Source organism: Rousettus aegyptiacus, unplaced genomic scaffold, assembly GCF_014176215.1.
Source record: "Rousettus aegyptiacus isolate mRouAeg1 unplaced genomic scaffold, mRouAeg1.p scaffold_m13_p_3, whole genome shotgun sequence".
Taxonomy (NCBI): Eukaryota; Metazoa; Chordata; class Mammalia; order Chiroptera; family Pteropodidae; genus Rousettus; species Rousettus aegyptiacus.
In genome coordinates this window covers 33,787,220-33,810,008 of record NW_023416306.1, presented here as the reverse complement: position 1 = coordinate 33,810,008, position 22,789 = coordinate 33,787,220, and the positions used below count along the sequence as shown (strand labels likewise).

At 41.4% G+C, this 22,789-nt stretch overlaps 1 protein-coding gene across 3 annotated transcripts in view; it reads left to right on the top strand.

The window, feature by feature from the left end:
- The window catches only part of NTRK2 (neurotrophic receptor tyrosine kinase 2), a 319,160-nt gene that overhangs the window by 241,651 nt on the left and 54,720 nt on the right, over positions 1–22,789 (top strand). For all 3 annotated transcript variants that reach the window (XM_016130219.2, XM_016130220.2, XM_016130217.2), the window contains 2 exons: positions 10,734–10,906; positions 15,620–15,854. In XM_016130219.2, coding sequence (XP_015985705.2) covers positions 10,734–10,906; positions 15,620–15,854 — 408 coding nt within the window. The remainder of the gene's footprint in view (positions 1–10,733; positions 10,907–15,619; positions 15,855–22,789) is intronic.

The window sequence follows — 22,789 nt, the reverse complement described above, 5'->3', positions numbered from 1 at the left end:
GCGCCTTGGTCCACATGACTCCCACTCATCAGCTTTCAGTTCAAGCTGCTCCTCTTCTGGGAGACCTCCCTTTGCCTGCTCCCCCATCTAGACTAGACCTTCCTACTATATGCTATTAAGTCATCTGTACTTGTTCTTTATAGCATTTGTCAAGGTTTTAAATATATATATATTTTCATGGGCTTGTTTAGTCAAAGGCATGAATGTCTGTCTGCTCTTTTTAGTGGCATATTCCTGAGGGTAGGAACCATGTCTTTTAGCACATTCATAGTATGTAGCAACATAACAAGCAATAAATGCTTGTTAAATGAATGAAAGGATGGATGGGTAGATGGATGGATCGATGGACAAATAGATAGACTACAGAAATAATAACCTTTCAAAAAAGTAAAGAGCATTTGGCATTTCTAAGTAAGGAAATGATTTGATGAGCTATTGGTAGTCATAGAATTTTATAGCTGAAAGGAACTATAAAGACAATATATAGAGAATAATGTAATCTAATGAGGAATTATTTTACAAGTCGTGGAATCACTGCACAGCTCTACAGAGCTGTTATTGCTCTTCTCTAGCTTAACTCTCATGTTTTGGCAGTAAAGACACAGGAATCCAAAGAGGATCATTGACCCATCCAAAGTCACGCAGCTTGAATAAGGTCACTTATTGTGAGACCTAGGACGACGTCTCAGTCCTCCTCATTAGTCCAGTGCCCACTGTGCACAACATTTTTATTTATTGAATTTTAAACATACCCTGGAAACCAAATTGAGGAAATTCAACACAATGCAACTTATCCAGTAATAAAAGGTGAGTGTTAGTTAGTTGTGCTCATTTGTATGTGAGAATGAAAGACACTTTTACGTTTTCTCAAGAAGAAATGTAATTCAAGGGAATGGGTGGAAATAAGGAAAACTAGATTCTTGAGTGAGCCCTCAGGGGAATATAAGCAAAATATCACAATCAGCTTTGATAAGAAGAGCAGTATACTACTCATTAGAAACCCAATTCCTGCTTATTTAAGCAGAAAGGATATTGTTCAGGCTACTGGGAAACCTTGTTACTGATGTCCCAGCTTCTAGCACTGCTAGATCTAGGGAATCAATTCTTTTTCTGTCTGTCTGATCTATCTATCTATCTATCATTTATCTATCTATCTATCTATCTATCTATCTATCTATCTATCTATCTATCTACCTACCTACCTACCTACCTATTTATTATCTATCTATCTACCTACCTATTTATTATCTATCTATCTATCTATCTATCTATCTATCTATCTATCTATCTTCTATCATCTATCATCATTTATCTGTCATCTGTTTAATCTATCTTGGCTCTCCTTCCCTCTATATATTGAGACTCCATTCTCAGGCAGGTGAACCCCATATTGTGGTAAAGATTTGGCAATAATAGCTCTGGACTTACATCCTGTTATCTTAACCTCAAAAAAGAGCTCCTGTTTCCCAATTATTATATAAGAGTATAAGGGCCAACTCCTGCTGGCTTGCCTTGAGTTTTGTCACTAGGCCCTCTGGCCACGGGAATAGGATATTCTGATTATTCCAGCCTCTGTCATATTCATATCCTTGGAAATGAAAGATAGGGTTAGCTCTACTCAACACACATTGACTGAATGTGGAGAGTACTGGTTCCTCGAAAGAATATTAGGAATGCTATAGCCAAAAGAAGGGAGAAAGAGACACAACAGGAAAAACTGAAAGATGACCAACTCGAATAGGAACTGCAGGACAGCTAGGCCTCACTGTTACTGGAACTGTTGGGAGTCAAAAGCTCACTCAGGATCTGAGGCAGCCCTTATGATTGCCGCTTTTTTTTTATCCTCTCAGCAATGGGCATCAGGGATTGTCCTCTAGGCTTCCCTCCTAATGTAGAACCACTATCTCTTGCCTCTGCTGCTCTCTAGTATTTGCCTGCTGCCTCCATGCCAACTGTTGCTCACATGGTCTCTATTACTCATATTCAGATTCCTCAAAAAGAAAAATACTAGTGTCTAGTTATTCCACTCAGTCTTCATGCCAGGACACCTACCTACCAGTGGTCCAACCATATTAGGTGGTCACATAGCATACAGGAGGCCCCTATAGAAAAGAAGCAACTAGAGCCAGTTGTCTCAGGATACATTTAAGGGATGAAGAGAAAAGCCCATTCTTTCTAATTCTGGAACGGTGAAAAAATTCATAGATGGGAAAGTTCGTCAAACATTCATCCACTCAAGTGCTCTACCCAGGCAAGTTTATTTAGAAGAAGGATGGCTATTTTCTTTCTTTATTTTTTAATGACAGTCATCATATCAGTACTTGCATCTTGATTAATGAAAAGTCCCTCTCCCATTCCTCCCTTTCCTGTGCTTCCTCCCCACTTCTCCATTTCCATAGAGAAGACTTGTTCCCACACAATGAAAATGGATGATAACAAGTTTAAGAGAACATTTGTCAGTATTGCCCTAAAAAAATTGTTTGTATACCTTAATGGGACATAATGTTACAGGAAGTGCTATCAATTCCAATCTTACAAGTCTCTACAAACAGAAATTGTAGAACTCTTAATTGTGGCTTGTTAAAAGGTTTAATCATTTTTATGGTCCAGACTTGCTTAATTGATTAATATTGCTCTTTAGCCTAAGTGCATTCTTCCCTGGGGTGTGTGTGTGTGTGTGTGTGCGCGCGCGCGTGTGTGTGTGTACACTCACTTGTGCTTTAGGATGGGGAGCAGCATTTCCTTGTAAGAATCCCTCCTGTATTTTAGTTAGGTAGGCTCCAGTTATAAATGGCTCCATCAATGTCCCTTTCCCAGTAATTTCAACTTTTAACCTTTGATGGGATATCTGTTTTTTGTCTTGTTAATTTGTCTTGTTAACCCTCTTTTCTGGCTTATCTCCAATTCGTAACCATCTTTTCATAAATGCTAAAACCAAAACAGTGCATTTCACTCTAATGACAACTTGTCTGGTACCAAATATAGCTGGAGGCTTCATTTTGCACCTCTGTATCTCTGGAACGTATGCACGGTGGTAATGGTGCTGCTTTTTAATTGACTTTCACATGATAGCCCGACTCACAGTCAAGTCATGGCCTACCATGATCCACCAGCTCCTCTGTGTCTTGTGAAATTGTTTCGGACAATTGTATGCCGGTATATTTAAAGCTTATAATTGTACTTCAGTAGTCCATATTGGAGGCCAACTTCTGATTCATTCTTTTGAGTCAATATTTCTCTATGAATTTGTTTTCTATCATCCAAAACTTACTTTCGTAATGTGCACCTTGATGTAATATGCACGCAGAGACCATCGATTTTATCCTCCAAATTATTGCAAGTATTTTACATTATGTGAATTAGAATTTAGTCTCATGTTTCCCATTGGATAGTTGAATTGTTAGATTCTGAACCATTAGTGCCAGCATGGCTGTGAAAATAAAGATAGCAGCAATCTACACCCTGGCTATGAACTTGTATGTGAGGCTATCACTTGGTACATGGTTGAAGTCCTTGCAAAGGCTAGTTACATATGATTGAGTTGATATACACAGTGTTGGTTTCTAGTATATAGTGAGCATTACCTGAGTGTTTGTGATCACTATTATTTTTGTATAATCATTTAATTCTTTTTTTATATATTTTTAGGAATGTGGGGGAACCACATATTATTGCTCTCTCCTTACTTTCTAAGATTTTATTTTTATTAAGCTCTTCATAGTTCTGAATTAATTAAAATATACTCCTCCAAAGTTCATTTTTTGTGTGAATTCGATTGAAGCTTCCTCTACCATTCTTTAGAGGAAAACCAATAAATTAGAAGAATCATGCAGCATTATGACTGTGGCTTACTCTGAATACTCGGCTAATCATTGCCTTTAAGAACCTTATAAGAAGCGTATCTGCCTTAGTTTTATTTCAGTTTGGCATTGTTTTCCAACATTTCCAAGAAGCAGGTTGACTCATTAATAGAGAACAGTGCTATTTACTAGAAGAATAATGTGAGCCACAAATGCAAGCCATGTTTGTATTTTAATTTTTCAAAATTAAGATCTCTTAGTATAGAAAATAAAAAGGTAGAAAAAATAAAACTAATTTTACTAATGTATTATATTTAACTCAACATATATAAAATATTATTGTTTCAAAGTATCAGTAATATAAACATATTAATGAGATGTTTTATTGATACCAAGTTTCCAAAATCTGGTATGTCTTTTATACTCACAGCATATCTCAATTTGGACTAGTCATATTTCAAATGATCACTAGCCACATGTGGATATTAGTTTCCATTTTGGACAGTGCAGGTCTAGAAGATATCAGAAGAGTAAAGAGTCTCCATTAACAACAGATCTTGAACCAACAATCCAAAAGAACTTAGGTGTGTTGACGAACATTGTTATGAATCTCAGTCGCTTCATATGGGAGTTTGCTCATTGGCATCTATGTTTTAAACATGATAGTGGGCATTGGGCATTGTGAGGTCTTACCATAATAATCTCTTCTTTTGTTAAATCTTTCACTTTAACTCTGTTTCTATGATCTCTAAAAAAGTGTAAGAGAAGAATAGATCAGTAAAAAATAAAAAGACGCCATCTCTGTTTTACTTTGTGTCTCCTAACCTATGTATATTTTAAAATACATGATCATTTGTCATGTCCTACAACATTCAATCACTCAATGATTTCAAATATGCTCGCTTGCCTCTCTTAGTTTCATGTTAGCTTTAATGTTTTGCTGAAGCATTTCAGATGAATGTTAGTTTTCCTTACTTTTATTTTTGCCTTTAGTAATTTCTCAGTTCTGTGCTAAAGTTTATTTCATGCTACTCCATTCTTCCAACTCTGAATCAGTGTACTCTAGGCAGTAACTCACTGTAGCTCTGGATGAGACCTCTCCCTTGCAAATGTCTCAGAAAGGATGGCAGCTCTGCAGTGAGATGAAGTTACAAAGCAGACACTAAGAGTAAGAAAATAGCAGTGTTCAATGATGGGACAAACATGCCTGTCAAAATGAAACTTAAGTGGAGAGAACTGTCAGGGAGGGAGGCTGCTACCTCATGTCCATTGCCAAGGGACTCCAGAAACCAGCCAAGCCTCTCTTAATTGAGTAAAATGACAATCAGTTATGGTACTAAAACAGAGACGATTTTTATAAATAGAGTTGATGGCAGGATTTTTCCAACTTCTGATTGCTGTCTGGCTATGGTTCCACTCTTAGAAAAATTCTGTCTTTAGAGTGCCAAATTCAGAAGATGATTTTGCCCAACTTGTTACAGCCATATTTTCTGAATCTCTTAAAATAGAATTGAATCATAATTTAGAAAAAAGATCCAACATGCAAAAATGGATGGGCACATATAAGATGAGGCCAAGTTTGTGAGATGCATTTGTCCCATGAATAGCAAAATCTCTCTTAAATCCAAAAAGGTACCGATGCATAGCTTTTTGACATTGAAGTAAGAATGGAGTCTCTTCCTATAGTATTTTGCTTTGGGGAAATGGAAATATTAGATGCTTGTTAACTCTGTCAGTTTAGTGCCTACTCCCATCCCCAAAGAAAAACCTATCTTCATTCCTGGTCTACCCCTCTCCCTCATTGCCTAATATCTCTTCTCTCTCCTCTCCTCTCCTCTCCCCTCCCCTCCCCTCCCCTCCGCTCCTCTCCTCTCCTCTCCTCTCCTCTCCTCTCCTCTCCTCTCCTCTCTCTCTGTCTGTCTCCATCTGTCTGTCTGTCTGTCTGTCTCTCTCTCACACACACACACACACACACACACACACACACACACACACACTCCAGAATTCTCGAATAAACACTACATAGCTAAAACTTGGGAAGAAAGATTGCATACAGAATTTGTTCACGCCTTGTGATAATGACCTAAATGGGTTCGTGACCATCTATAACTCACTGTTAAAGACAGATGAAGGCCTTACAAGTAAGCTATCTCAGCGACTGAGAGCAGCCTCTGTGTAAAGAGGCTGTATCTCTTAGAAAACATTGCAGGGTTCCAGGGCTTTCAGGAGGGAAAGGGTAGCTATCTCAGGAGCACTGCTGCTCTCATGCCTTGGGCTAGTCCCATGCTTTATCCATGCACCTGTTGTCCTTCCTGGATCTTTGCATGAGCAAATTAAATGCAGGCCTGGTTGTAGTTTCAAATTAGAATTACTCAAATACTACTTTCTACGGGGACCCTGGAAGGCATCCCAGTTTACACTGTCTCACCCAAACCTCTCAGTGACACTGTGAAGTAGATGATATTGTTACCCTCACTCAACAGAGGAGAAAACTGGAGTTCCCAGAGGTCAATGGCAGAGCCAGGATTTTAACTGGATCATTTAATTTAAGCTAGAACTCCCTTGGTTTGAGCACCACCATGGTAAAAGTTTGCCTTTTGATTGGAAGAACACGTATGTTTGGGGTCAGCTCTTCAGGACGGAGTATCTTGGGAAGGGCCCCCCTCAACCTTATATTCTCCTATCTGCTTTTCTTGGTACTGCCTTTATTTCTGCTCCTTTCTTGGGTCTGTGTTATTTTCATAGGAACATTCACTTTTCATTCCTTTCCTCTTTTATCTCTAGTCTGCACACACTTCGTGGGTCAGAGGTTCTTTTAGTTGCCTGACAATAGGTTAGACAGTCAGTAATAAATAGGTGAACACAACATGCTTCTGCTGTCAAAGAAAGTGCTGGAGACAGACGTGTACCCAAATCCATAATGCAAGTCCAAGTGTGAGAAATGCATGCATGAGTGTGTTTTGCTCCATGGGCACCGGGGAAGAACCCAGTTGATGACGATGTCCATCTGCTCCATGTTCATCTTCTTGCCTCCTCTGCATTTTTTTACTGAGAAGTTTAGCAAAACAAAACAGTGGATAGGTTTATAAAAAAGAAGAAGGAGAAGGAGAAGGAGAAGGAGAAGGAGAAGGAGAAGGAGAAGGAGAAGGAGAAGGAGAAGGAGAAGGAGAGAAAAAAACAGATAGAAGCATGTCCATGGACAAAACCAAACTAAACAAGTCGTCAGCGTAAGCACTTTCCTCCTCCCTGTGCAACAGAGTTTAGTTTGGATGGGTACAACCTCAGTTTCTGGAGCTTCGAGAGAGCAGAGACTCAGATGCCAGGTTCTTGGCCACGGCTCATTTTGTTATTAAATGAAGAAATGTGTGGTTTCCACGGAAACGGACCTATCAAAGTTTTATGTCCTCTCTGAACACTTGCTGGCCAAAATCTGCTCACTTTTAAAGTATAACTGGTGATACTTTGAAGGGACACTTCTCTAAAAACCACTTGCTAAAGTAGGAATTGGGAACCTCATCAGTAGACCCTTTTTTGGAATGGTATCTCCAGAGTTTGTCATAAGAATCAACTGCCTCTGGCCTAATAAAAACTAGACCTGTAATTGCCTTTTTGGTTCAGGTCACCACTGGGGAGAAAGCTTCAAATCCTGCCAAAAGCACTTAGTGAAAATGCCACATTCTGTGAAGATCGTAGCAGGAAAGGGTTTGGGATCTTGCTGCTGCCTCTGACATTTTAATGTTTCCTTGTGGCCAATGTGAGGCAGGCCCTGCCTATTCATTGGTGCCTTCCTGTGTGGAGAGCAGCACCAAGCATGGTACATTGCGTATTACAAACTCATCCTGTGGTGGACTCAATGATGAACCACCTAGCCCCACTTTGGGAATGAAAGATTTGCTCCTCTACTTCCTGGGAAAGCTGCAAAACAATCCTCAGCTACCGGATTTTTATGAGGGCTCAGCAGATTCTTTTATTAAAGTCATGCTCCTTTCCTGGTGAGGCCCTCATCTGATGACTGATTGATAAAGGTTTACAAAGCCAACTCATAACAACTCTGAAGAGTCTCCTTGTAGGGCCAGACGAGGTTCCATTGAGACTGCATGATAGATCAATTGCACCCTCTGCCCAATTCCTCCTGTGGGTGTTAATCCCAAGAGCATGTCCTAGGAAATGTCTTAGCTATTAATCTCCACTTCAGAGTCTACTCTCCAGAAACTTGACCTGTGTCACTTCCCAATGACTATAAGTCAGCCAGGTCAGGAATAGCCCTACAGGGAGAGAAGAGCAAGGCAGTGAACTGAAAAATGACCCCCAGGGACCTGGCAGTGCTCTTTGACACAGGACGTAGTGTCGTCTTACACTTCGTACACATCTGATGGATGTCCATGCTTTCATTCTGTTCCAGTTTAGGTGAATGTGAATGTTTGTATTTGTCATCCAGCTTTGATTATGACTGATTGCAGTCTCCCTGGGCGAGGGAGTCATATGCTCACGTGCCATCTCCACCAGAAGGAGTCCTCTCGGCTTCCTTCCTCCTTGTTCCTCAGTTGAAGCAATTGCTCGCTTTCTGAACTCTTCTTTTGCCCTAAGTGTTTGCTTTTCATAGCCTTTATTATTCATTCCACAAACCTCTGTCGAATATTTAACATATGCCTGGCACTGAGCTCAGTGCTAGCAATGTAGACATGGAAGGCACAGTCCCTGGGTCAAAGAGCTCACCATCTACACCAGAGATAAGCAGGTACATATGGAATTAGAATGTATTGTGGTCAGTGATATATGATAGAAGTTGAGTATGAGGTAAACCTAAGAAGGTTATGCAGGCTAGCCTGGGGGCAGATGGGACATGACAGCAATGAGGAGGTCAGGCAACACTTCTCAGAAAGCTAATGTCTGAGCCAGGTCTTGGAGGATTTCTAGGTGATGACCAGATGTATTCATTTCCTGTGGCTCCTATAACAAATTACTACAGACTCAGTGGCTTAAAATATCACAAACCATTTCTCTCACAGTTCTTGTTGGCCAGACATCAGAAACCAGTTTTACTAAACTAAAGTCAACATATCAGCAGGGCTGGATCCTTCTGGACATTATAGGGTAGAATTCGTTTCCTTGCTTTTTCAAAATTTTAGAGTCTGCCCACATTTTTTTGGCTCATGGCTCCTTCTTCCATCTTCAAAGCCAGCAGCACAGCATCTTATCTCCTCTTATTTTTGCTTTTATCCTTACATCCTCTCTGTCTTGATTCTCCTGCCCTCTCTTATACGGATTCTTGCTTGGGACGACATTGGACCCACTCAGATAATCCAAGATAATCTCTCCAACATCAAGATCCTTAACTTAATCACATCTACAAAGTCCTTTTGCCATGTAAGGTAGAATATTCACGGGTTCCAGACATTAGGATGTGGACATCTTTGGTGGTCAATATTCAACCTCCGACACAGTAACCAAGCCTGAGTCAGCATACCAGGTAGAGGGATAAACATGTGCAGGGGCCAAGAGGTGTGATCTGGTGTCATTTGGGCAACCGTAGTTGATTCACAAAGTGGAAATGTAAGTTTCAAGAAAGGCATATCAAGGAGAGATCATGCTATTACAGAAATGTTACAAAAATCAGACCGGCGAGAAACCAAGGAACACTCGGAGAGTTGGAGAACTGAGGTTTATTATGCCAGTGGTCCCAGAGGAGCTAGCACTCCGAAGATCTAGGCCCCAAGCGCAGATGCAATTTTGCTTTTATAGGGCTTAGTTTTCATGGGCCAGTTGGTTAATTTGTCCTCAGACAGTTACAAAGCATGGGAGTTGCTCGGGGTTGCAGGCAGTTACAAAGAGTTACAAAGCGGGGATGTTGCTATAGGTTACAGGCAGTTACATTTGTTGTTTAGACAGAATAGGCAAAAGGGAGGATGAGCCTTTAGTTAATTTTGAGGTCACCCTGCCCCATGGCCTATGTGGCAAGCACATCTAGAGAAGTAGAACAAAGAGCTGATTATAAGATTAGCCTTTCTGAGTGAAAATTCCTCTTCAATGCTGGACAGAGATGCAGAGGAGCCAGTTTATTCAGGACATGTTTTAAGCTTGAATTATAGTTAGTTACATATGTGACTTATCTCCTTATTTGCCCATAAGCACCTTAGGCCAAGATTTGGGCCCCATCATAGCTCTGGCCCAGTGATTGGGCCAGGGCGGGAGCTATGTACATGTGATTAGCATCAACAGATGCCAGCTTTGCCATGCCTGCAGTGGCAATGTGGTGGCAGTGTGGTATGGGCTAAGAACTAAAGGCACTAGAACCCAACTCGCGTGATCCCGGACATCCTCATTTTGGCAATGTGACTGGCCTGCTGTCATGGACACTTCCTGAGCAAGCAATGCGTGTGGGCACAAGCTGGAGAAGGCTTTTTAGAATGTCATATGATAAAACCAGCAAAATAGTCATTGTCAAAGCTAGAAGGTGGGTACATGAGAGCTTATTATGCTCTTTTCTCTAATGAGTATTTCTATAATATAAAGTTTTTAAAAGGTTATATGGACAGCGGCAAGGTGCACGTAGATCCAAGAACAGGCACCAAAGTGGGAGAGAAGTCAATGATGATAGTTGAGCCCAGACCAGGGCTAAAAGGAACAAAGGCTCTATAATGTGCATGTCTATAGCTTAATGAGATAATATGTGTGCAAGTGTTTCATAAACTGTAAAGTTAATGTAAAGTTTTGCATTCCCACAAGGGACTTTTCCTCAGTTATTAATACAAAAATTATTTCCTCAGGATTTAGGTCATTTTCCCAATATTTCATGTAATAAATGAGATGAATTTTCTTCCCATCTAGAAACCTTGGGCCCAGCGAAGTAATTCCCTCTTGTTGCAAACTTTTCTTTGACAGCTTCAGTTTAAGATGTGTTGGTTTTCTCTCCCCTCTGTTCCTCATCTCCAGACGCTGAAGGATGCTAGTGACAACGCACGCAAGGACTTTCACCGAGAGGCTGAGCTGCTGACCAACCTCCAGCATGAACACATTGTCAAGTTCTATGGTGTCTGCGTAGAGGGTGACCCGCTCATCATGGTCTTCGAGTATATGAAGCATGGGGACCTCAACAAGTTCCTCAGGTACAGTGTGGCCAGGAAGGGATGAGGTGGGAGTTGGGCTCAAGGAGGGAACAGGCCTTCATGGTTCAGATAGCCTGAATTAGATCCTCTCTAAGTCAGCATTGCCTTCAACATATTGTTTTTGTTTTTGTTTTTTAAATAGAGCTACCCTTCAGTTTTGAAAGATTAGCAAATGTACTGCCTGTGGTTTCTTAGAAGATGGTATAATTTAGGAGAAACAGGAAAGATGTGACAAGTTTGTACCTGCTCTTGCTGGCCTCAGTTTCCTTACATGTGAAGGGGGTGTAATGATACCTGCATCAAAGACTAGTGTCAGGACTTTTGTGATGGGAGGGAGTCAATAGATGTTTTCCCCTCAACCCATTTCCCTGCTACATTTTCCTTTTTATTTTGGTTGAAAGATTCAAAATCCTGGGATGTTATGCCTTCTGCATTAGGACAATAGCTGCACCTCTTTCCTCCTCCAGTTTCTGTGGGCACTGAGGCGGGCTTTCCACAGAAATCAGCACTGGTGGCTTCATGTAGTCCCTGGAAGATTCAGAAAACTGTGTAGTTTAAGTAATAAATCAATCACTGAGAGAACAGTGGTGGTTGGGGGTGGGGGAAGCGAGGAGACTGCACTGCTGTGTTTAGAAATGTCATCACATGGTTTGTGCCATCTGGGTCACTTCCACCATCTCTAACCTCATGAATACACGTGTAATTTAGTTCTTCACCGGAATGAGTTCCCGTTCTCTGCCTTGCTTCTGATTGAGTGCATGAGGGACTACTAGGAGAGATTAGGAATATGATGCCAATTCGTGGTGTTCAGAGACAGTCATCCTAATAGCACATTATCCAAAGTCAGCAAAATTTTTTTGTAGGTGATAAGAGAGAGGATGATGGTAGCTTTTGCATGTTGTCTCGTCAGATCTAATGTGAAAGGAGGAAAAGAAGTTGAATTGGTTGAGATCTAGCTGCTCATAGGAGAAATATTATTTTCTTGTTCCCCTGCTCTAGGCTACTTCTAATTTGAAAAGATGCTTTCCCAGAACTGTAGTGTAATAAATCCACATGTACTCATCTGGATGCAATTAAATGCTTCTGTGAGCTCAGATTTACACATGTGTATGTAAGCATGTGTGTGTGCATGTGCGTGTGTGCTTGTTGATTCTTTCACTTGTGGCTCTGTCAACCTCTCCCTAGCTCTACTTCCTACATCCCAGAAGGAGCAGGCACCTGATTTTCCTTGGTATCTTGCACAAGGCATGGCGCTATTGGAAACCTCCTCTGCTCAATTTCAGAATCTGCTGAACTCTGGGAACAAGAGGCTTTTCCATGGCAAAAATCAATTTCTTAGGTGCAATACGGTGCTGCAAACTACAGTCTATCCTCTTTCAGGAAGGAAACTCAGCCCTTAAACTCCCACGAATGTGTCCCCAAGTGTCACTGGCACTGCCCTATAGAGACAGATGCCTACAGTTATCTTCTCACTCTTTTCATTTGTGCAAAGGGCATGTACTGAGTACCAACATGGTCAGGCCCTATGCTAGGTTGGCTGGGAAATAAGGAGTAAAACACAGTCCTGGCTTTAAAGATTAGTTTTGTCTCTTAGAATGTCTCCAGGATTCCCTTCCAATAAAGAGAAGACGAACAAGGCTTATTTCAAGCAATAACAACTAATATTTATTGAATCTTTCTAAGCATTTTAAAAGTCATGACTTGTATAAATTTCATGAACTACTATTTATCATCATTCTCAATTTACGGTTAAAGAAAGTGAGTTTCACAGCTAGTCAGTAACAAGGCTGGGATTCAAACCCACTGTGCCCCTGGCTACAAAACCCATAGCCTTCACCACTACACTACTTCCTCTTGAGGTGGCTATTAAAAAATCAGAAGGAAAATAGTGTGCTATGGAATTCCAGAAACAGACAGTGTGGCTAAATGCTGACCGTAACCCTCACGGGGAGAGAACAAGCCTAGGAAGGGTGAGCAGCCTCCCTCCCTGGTCAGAAGCCCACTGAACCTACCTGCTCCCCATGCTGGAGTGCTGACAGTGCTTTCCCCTTTGAAGGCTTGTTTTCCTGGAAGGGATGAAATACGTTTTTATTTCCAAGAACTGCAAGGTAACCTGGGGAGTGAAGCAGAGGGCTGTTGTGTCACCTGCCCTCTACTTACAGCAGGACTTCCTGCTCAAGAAAAGCATCCAGAAGCTTCTCCCATGAAAAGAAGCCTTGTTCAAATACCCAGGAGCAAGCACGGGAAATTGCTAGTTAAAAATTAGGGCGTGCCCCACCCCACACAGGGTAGTGTAGAGTGTAGAAGCCTTTGGAGGCTGGCAGCTTTCTGGCCCCTTCAGCTGGAGCATGGGGTTTTGCATTGGCCTCTAATTTCTCCTTTTCCCCGGAGTCTTTGCAATGGACAGATCCTGAGAAGAATCTAGATTCCCGAGGCTGAAACATGCTGTGGCAAATCGACAACTTATTTCCCTCTTTGCACTGAATCTATGGAGATTTCATCCTGGCCTAGATGTTCTGGGTATCCCTGGATTTCTCATAGTTTTTGTGCTTCCGTAGGTCCTTCTTCTGGTTGAGGTCACATAAGAGCTTTGTTTCCTTTGATGAATGAAAACGTTATCACTTTCCCTTGCCTCTTAGTGCTGAGAAGCATTGGGCTTGAGTAACCTTTAGCGAGGTGGGAAGGCCCAGCACTTCGCTGTCCCTAAGAGCCCTGTTAGAGGCTATTCAATAAAAAAATATCTATAGGATAAGTTGTGTTTTCTTGTATCCTCTCCATTTCTTTTTAAAAGAGAACCTTTGTTAGCAAAGTGTTTCTCTCTAGCTTTTTGATGAAAGGAAACAAAGCACTGTGCAAGCAACATTTCAATTACTCCTCACATGAGTGTGCATAGGAAGGTAGAGTCAGTACCCCCACTTTACAGATTGAGGAAATGAGCCCAGAGAAGTTCTGTAGCTCACCTGAGGTCACAGCTAGTGTGTTAGGACAAGATTCAAATTCAGTTTTGATACCCAGAGCCTTGCCCACTGCCCTGCAAGACTTCTTACCCCAGTGAGAGATTGTGAACTAAAGAAATCGCCGAGAATTGCCCCAATATTTCTCCTCAGTGTGACAAGAGGCAGTCGGGGGGTTGTGGTTTGAATGGAGATGAAATAAATTTGTTAGAACTTGCCTTGTATAAAAAACAGGAAGCTCCTTCCCTAAGAATTGCTCGATCCAGATATTTAGAGATAGAAGGGACCTAAACGATCACACATCATAATATCCCTTTTTATTTTTGAGTAACTGGGAAATTACACATTGGAAAAGTTAAAAGGCTTCCCCAGATCGTGATGCTGGGTACTCCTGGGACTGGGTAACTCCCCACCTTCTTGCCCAGTGCTTGTTCTCTGTGAATACATGAATCAAAGATCACATGACAGCATGTTTTGGAAATCAAGAAAAGGGGAAATCACTGCGGGCTATAGCCATGATGGAGCCTATGCTTGAGATAACTCATGCAAGATGGAGCTGGCGGAGGAGGGGAGGGGCAACACTACATACGGATTCTTGAATTCTGTCTCTCTCATTGTCAAACAGCCATATATTCTGTAACACTTCAGGTGTAGTCACCACTTTAAAATTCATTTAAAATCCTCTATATTTATTTTAAGTGCATCAAATTATCTGGAAGGAGATGTCATTGGCCAACTTGCCTTTGGGAGGGAGAAGCCCTTTGACCAAGCTTTTCTTTCTTGCCCTGCAGCGCCCTCTCAGGCAGCCAGGGGTAGTGATGCCAGGCTTGTCACATCACAGGGTTCCAGAGTGGGGACTATCAGTGCTGATGGAGCATTCTAGGACTGGGACCCTCTGCTCCCTGAAGCACCTACCAGTATCATAATGCCTTACTTCATCACACAGCTCAGAAAAGGCCGGTGTGTAAGACAGAAGAGAAGAAATAAAATACCATATTCTCATTGTGCTCCCCCTCCAAAAAAAAAGTGTAAAGAATAAAACTTGCCCCAGTAAAAGAATAAATGTGTTGTGATTCAAAAGAGCTCTCCTCTGTGGTGGCCAGTGCATATGTTGAACTGCCAGTCCGGGGGAAGGGTGGGCAGAAGGAGATGGTACTTTCCACTGGGAATGAATATCCAGGCTGAGGATGCCCTGAGATTCTGCTGAACTGAGCTTGAGGGTGATGAGGGTAGCTCAGAAACCATGCCTGGCCACAGAGCATGTGGAGTGGGGGACACCAGCTCTGGCCCTGATGGAGCACACTGGAGGGATCAGCCTGGGTGGGGGCCGATCGGCTGCAGCACGTGGCGGGGACTGAGGGGCGAGACTCCCGCTGTGGTCCTTTCGACCTCTTTCTCTAGGAGAGCCAAATTCTCCCCACCACGCTTTGCTCCGTTTTCGTTTTGCTTCAGCCACCTACTGCTTTTCAGAGTCAGAGCTTCTGGCCGGCTCCTCACCTCAGGGTAGTTCTGGAGCCCCTAAAACATGCACGTGTCCATATGTTGAGGCAGGGCACCTTTCAGGCCATGTGGCCCTGGGAATTCTAGTTTCTCTGAGAATTGAAGCCTGGGTTCTTTTTAGGTATAATCATGGATAACGCATCTTTCCTGTCTATGCCAAGTCAGATGGTGTCTTCTAGAACTAGCAGCTGATGGTGGGTAAAGCGCCCCTGGAGGCAAAGAGCTCCAACTCTAGCAATGCCTTCTATGTCCTCCACAGGGCTCATGGACCTGACGCCGTGCTGATGGCTGAAGGCAACCCGCCGACAGAGCTGACACAGTCACAGATGCTGCACATCGCCCAGCAGATTGCTGCGGGCATGGTCTACCTGGCCTCCCAGCACTTCGTGCACCGAGACCTGGCCACTCGGAATTGCCTGGTTGGCGAGAACCTCCTTGTGAAAATCGGGGACTTTGGCATGTCCCGGGACGTGTACAGCACTGACTACTACAGGGTGAGTGGCTGCGGAGACCCCCAGGGCCCTGTTTTCCTGGGAATCCCTCCTCATACTCATTTTCTTGGGCTGCCATAACAACACACCACAGGTTAAGTGGCTTGAACAACAGAAATTTATTTTCTCACAGTTCTGCAGGCTACAAGTCCAAGATCAAGGTAACTGCAGGGTTGGTTCCTTCTAAGGCTTCTCTCGTTGACTTGCAGACAGCGCCTTCTCTCTCTGCCCTCATGTGAGGTCTTTCCTCTGTGCATGCAAAACCCTGGTATTTCTTTGTTGTCTAAATTTCCTCTTCTTATAAGAACACCATCAGACTGGATAAGGGCCCACCCTAATGGCCTCGTTTTAACCTAATTACCTCTTTAAGGCCCTATCTCCCAATACAATCATATTCTGAGGTAGTGGGGGTTAAAACTTCAACCTGTAAATTTTGGGGGAACGCAATTCACTCCACAACCCCCCATCCTGCTGTTCTCATGGCTGTACAGAGCAGTGTGTGATATTTCCAAGAGGAAAGTCCTCAGCCTGAGGATTTTGCCAGGGGAACTTAAGGGCATGGAGAAATTCCGGGAGGACATAAGGCTAAAGGATTTTGAGGTTTGCTCTTGATTCTGAGAAATAATGCCAGGAACCTTTGAAGTTTGACCTAAGATGAACTCATTCACATAAAAAATAACACATGCAGACCTTGGAAATTCCTACACAGAATCACGTTGTTTGAAAGTGGATTATCTTGGTGAGACACAAGAAGTTCCATCCTGCCTGTTCTTGAATGCTCTCGCCCAGCCCACCTGGGGATCAATCACTAGAAGCACTAAAGGACAGAGTTATAGACAATAATTCAAGTCCACTGATGACCAGGAATTGGCCCCTTTGGCAGGTTAGATTTGTTAACTGAGATCTTGGGACTGGGTATTAAAAAAAGAACATTTCTGGAAACCATGAAGTCATGATATTGAAGTGTCACGTGGTCTTCTACCACTTCAAACCATCAATTTGGTTTTCTTATTTTGCTGAGCTTTCAAGAGGAGAGGAAGAGGAAAGAAAAAGAACAATGTGCTGTATGTATATAGCCTAAGAGAATAAAACATATAACTTGACTTTCATAATAAGGTAGGACTGGTGAAGAAAATGCCTCTCCTCAGCTTTATTCTTCCCTTTATGATTTATTTTTGAGGCGGTGCCTTCTCAGTCTGTTTCCTAGTCTCCTCCCTACAGCCTCACTCACTTCCAATGCCTCTGCACTCTAGCTGAGCCAACTTTGCTGCAATTAGTCTATGACAGTGAATCGATTGCCTTGCTGCATATTCTTCTGTAGATTGTTTCGTGGGGTTTCTTCCTTTGTCATCTGATAAGCATTGTCCACATTTTATATAGCAGGAAGTGGAGACCAAATCGTTTATAGAAGGCATGAGCATAGTCTCAACTTCAAGTGTTCAAAATAGAGCTTCAAAGCACCTGTCCTGAGTCTAGCAATGATGAGTTTGTTCTAGATACCTAAAATGTGTGTGTAGAGGGGGATGTTACCTACTAATGAATGTATCTTCTCTATTAGCTTTGCTCCCTTGGAGGAGGTAGGGGGGTGGGGGCATCTCTTTGTCTCAAGAGACAAAGAAACACAGGGCGCTTCCCTAAGGAAAAGCTTTCCCAATCTCGATGGTCATCTAAGGGAGAAACATGTGGCCCAAGCAACAATTTTCTCTTTAGCAGTAAGTTAATAAAGGCTTCAGAGTGCCTGGCACAAAATAAGTACTCAATAAATGTTTTCAACCTTATCATTATTTAATTTAGTGAAGTTATGCTTCACTCCCAAAGCCAGGACTGAATTATATGAAACCCAATGTCTTTTTCTACAATCTCTAGGAAAATAATTCAGAGGAAAAAGACTGAAAAACTCAACAATATGAAGATTAACCACCCAATTAAAAAATAGGCAAAAGATTTAAGTAGAGATGTCTCCAAAGAAACTATACAAATAGCCAATAAGCACAGGAAAGGATGCTCAACATCATTAGCCATTAGGGAAATGTAAATCAAAACCAGCTTCATACCGACTGGGATGGCTGTAATAAAAAGACACATAATAACAAGTGTTACTAGGGATGTGGAGAAATTTGGAACTCTTATAAATTGCTGAAGGGAATGTTAAATGGTACAACTGCTTGGGAAAACAGTTTGTCAGTTCCTCGAAACATTCAACGTAGAGTCACCATGTAACCCAGCAATTCCACTCCTAGGTACATACCTGAGAGAACTGAAATCATATGTTCACACAAAAACTTGTACACAGATGAAATAGCAGCATTATTTATGATAATGATAATGTGGAAACAATTTAAGTATCCCAATGAATAGATGAACGAAACATAATAATCTGTACAGTAGAGTATTGTTTATCAATCAAAAAGAATGAAGTACTGATTCATACAACAGATGAACCTTAAAAACATTATGCAAAGTGAAAGTAGCCAGGCATAAAAGGTTGCATATTACATGATTTCATTTATATGAAATGTCCAGAATAGGCAAATCTGCAGAAACAGTAGATTAGTGGTTTCCAGGAACTGGGGGTAATGGAGAATGAAGAGTGACTGCTACTGGACATAGAGTTTCTTTGTGTGGTGATGAAAATGTTCTAGAATTGTATAGTAGTGATGGTTGTTTAGTATATTTGCAAATAGACTGAAAACCATTGAATGTGTACTTTAAAAGAGTAAATATCATGGCATATGAATTATCTCTCAATAAAAAACCTGAAAAGGAAAATACTAGCAAAACAATGGCCATTGTTATGGTTATAAAGCATTAGTCTTGGTCATTTATACATTATAAAAACATCGCCACTTGTCACCTACCATATTTTATCATTTGCTGTAAAGAAAACCCTTCATTTAGGTGACATTTTCCTGAAGTACTTCCTTCTGAATTGATTGGAGGAAATAATGATTCCCATTCCCTTTATCTGTTAAATGTTCTTGATACTATCTCAGTCACTAAGAAATGTGCTTCATTCAGATGCCAGATTTATTTAATCTCCCTGATCCACACCTGGTCACTACTCAGTTGCAGCTGCAGAGTTTGTGCATTCACTTGGTTGTTCGTTATTCCCACTGAGGATGAGGAAGCAAAATCGGCCTTCTGTCAGCCTCTGTTGTAGGTGGGAATGGGTGGAAGCAGGTAGGAAAACAGCTGAGGGAAGTAAAACCTGGCACTTGTTAGTAGCCCAGGAAAACAACAGCAAAAACAATCAATGACTTTTATTTTGCCTTCTCTAAAATTTCAAAGTGATGGTCCATCTTTTGGTTTCATGTTCATATTTATCATCATAGAACTCATTCGTAGAATATTCTTGCTTATTAAAACATCAGAAGTATATCAGTGGAACCCATTTTGTGGAGTTTGTCAAATGAACGTTGTTCTGTTTTTGTAGGTGAATTCCAGAACATTTTGCAGTGGCTGTTTCCCAGAATACTCTCACTTTACATTAGTTTTCCTGTTTGATCATCTATAGGGTTGGCATTAAACCCTTCCCCACTATGGGATCTCTTCGTCTCTGTCACAGCAGCTGGGAAATGCGTTCTCCTTACAGTTTGAGTTTCTCATTTGTGAGCACCTTTTCCTCCTTATTCTCTTCCCATCCTCTCCAAAAGTCTGCACACTCCAAGGTGATGAGCTGCTGTAGCTGATATGGGTCGTCACCACCAATGTTAAATACCTTTTCTGCCACAGTAAAAAAGGAGCGTTTTTGTGTTAGCCAAGGCTATCTTATATGAAAGAATGGCAACTGGGCCCGGAGTCAGCTAGATTGAGGAGTAACATGTCCCTTATCTTTAAGCAAGAACCAATCTCACTGGCAGCCTGAGCCCTCTGCTCGTGGTGGTTTTTGAACGGCCTTGTGCGGTGACCACAGCTCTGTGCAGTCAGGGCAGGAGGGGTGGGTGGCAGCTGTTCCCCATCCTAGGGGAGCTGGCAACACAAGGAAATGGCTGCCTCAGGCTTCCACCCTGTTGCAGCTGAGCTAATTATATCTTCCCGATGAAGGAAGAAATCGGAACGCTACATTTGCATTAAAAGCAGCCTGATATGGCGGATCCAAAATTACTCTAGCATTTATGTTCTCTGAATTGTTTTAATTAGCAGCTCTGCAGTGCCCATCTTTTATTTCGTTTTTATTCCTTCCCTCCACTGGCAAAACCTGACATTTAGGAAACATCTGAACCAGATTTCTGTCACATGCTGCTTGTCACAGGCCTACAACCTCACCCTACTTGGTCATTACTGTGCCACAGTATATCCACTGAAATTTTTTTAATATGCACATTGGTGGTTTTCGCTGTTTGGGTCCAATGTATGTTTAAAGTGAATGTGATATGTTGGTGAGTGGAGGGCCCCTAAATATCTGAAATTCTAGCTTATAAGTCTTGTTCTCCTTTGGGTTTTAGTTTTATGTTGGAGTGGTAAGAAATCCTTTAATTCATCCTCTACTTAAGAAGAAAAGGAAGCAGAATAGGCAAATTGATTTATAGTGGACATATAACAAAGCGAATGATTATTACTCAACTAAGGAAGGCCATGGTCAGAATCCTACAGTGTTAAAATGGTATTAACGACAAAGTCCAAGAAATCATCTTTGGGTGTTCAATCCCAGTTTATTAGCTGCAAAGAGAAAAAAAGATGAGTTGTACTAAAGTCAGCTGTCAGGACAAGTAGCCAAAAAAACCTGATTCGAACATTAGTAACTTTCCGCTTATGCTGCCTATCCTGGAGTGATGAACTAGAAAATAAAGTCCTGAACCACAAAGGAGAGGAGAAGGCTGAGATAATTTAAGAACTGAACTAACACATAAGAAATAATCCAAAGGTAACTTTCATTCCTCAGTCTTTGAAAAGAATGTATATATTTTTAATGAATATTTTTATGTAATATGAACGCTTCTAGATAAGACAGATAGGCAGATTAGATGGATGGATAGATAGATAGATAGAAGATAGATAGATAGATAGATAGATAGATAGATAGATAGATAGACAGATAGATAGATAGATAGATAGACAGATAGAGAATAGATTGATCGGTCTATCAATCTTGACTCATTCCACAAATGTTTTTAGTTGTGTGGTTGTGTAAAATGCCAATGTCATTCCCTCTTTGAGGAGTATCATTGCATCTCCCTGGTGAATGCCTACTAATTCTTAAGATACAATTCCAGCTTCACCTGCTTCATGATTTCCTCTGAGAATAGTAATTGCTCACAAATTTGTGGTTCCTCAATATTTCATATAAATCAGCATTGCAGCATAGAGCATATTACATCATGGAAAGTTGTTCATATATGTTTCTCACTAATTTGAGAGCAGGGAAATGACAAGTCTTATACATCCTTTTGTCTGCACAGGCTGGCTGACTGTGTAATATGTACTAGGTAGTCAATCAGTGATTGTGAACAGGACACAAATCAGGGAAAGCCTTTATGAGTGTGTCTTTTTAGCCCTGTAAATGAATACAGAAAACTTCCTTTGGTATAATCCACCTAGAACCCTTCAAACCAGGCACAGTATTCACTTCAAGAGGCAACACAATCCCTTCCTGAACAAGGAATGTCCTCTATGTCATTAAGTCCATTTGCATGTATCATTTCCTTATTTTCTCCCTTAATATATAATATATAGCAATGGCTTAACTTTCACATGAGTAATTACAGACCTTTCTGTTTGCATTCTTTTGATTAAAGTGGACCCAGAAACATAACAGCTTGTTTATTTTATGAAATCATCCTCCATTTATGCTCTGTACAACACTTAGAGAAAGCACAGTTCAGAGGAACCTGTCTGCCTGGGAGAAATCAGAACATTGAGTTCAGACTAATTCTATATTAAACCAGATTTGCATAAATTGTTTCAAGATTCTAAATTGGATTAGTTTGTATTCAGGCCTTCCTAAGAATCTTTTATATATTCTTCGGAATTGCAACAGGGTGGGTGAGTGTCATGTCATTCGTTCATTCATTCATTTATTCAGCACATATTTATGAAGCAGCTATTAAGCGCTAGATGCTATACTAGATACTAAAGGAATCCAGATGAAAAAGACATGCGGGCTGTGATTTGAAGGAATTTTAAATATGTTATAATGTGATAAGTGCTGTAATAGAGATATGTACTGGCAACCCTAAAGAGGAAGCTACCAGAATTCTTTGGGAAATCAGAGTAGGGTTCACAGAGATACGACATTTGATACAAAGCCCCAAATTGTTCTATTGGCAAGAAGGCCCTGGGCCAGACGGGGAGGGAGGCATTCTTGGCATAGGAGGTAGCATATAAAAAGAAATAGGAGTATAAACATCAGACGGTGTGTGGCCAGGGAATGGGGACTCCTTTTCCTGCATCCGCGTTAACAAAGTAGACTATTTTGGCTATTATCAAATTTCGCAGGGGCCTGTTTGCCATGCCAAAGTCTTTGGACTTTGTCCTTTTGGCAGTGGGAAGCCACTGAGAGTTTTTAATGCCAGAAAATGATATGTCGGATTGCATCATGTCAGCTTATGAAAATAGATCCACCTAAGAGATCCCCAGATCTCCTCTTCTGTACATATTTGATTGCCCTAGAGCAGCATCTCTCAAACTGAGTCCATGAGCTGTCAGCAGGTGTTCACTAATAGAAGAGATCAGTGACCAAAAGGTAAACAATAATTTTCTTGCTGCAGAACTCCTCATAGTTTTTACTCTTTCACTATGCCTTTCAAGAAAGGCTATAGGAAGTAGCTAAGGCTGGAATAGAAGAGGTGGCCTGGAGATCATTTGTTCAGGTCGCTGGTCCCATGTATTTCCCAATTAGTAAAGACTGTTAGCAGGAGATAGGATTGATCCCCTTTGTTTTTTCAGTCTTCTGACAACCTTATACCTACAATCAATAGCCCGCCCACTTTGCAGTTAGA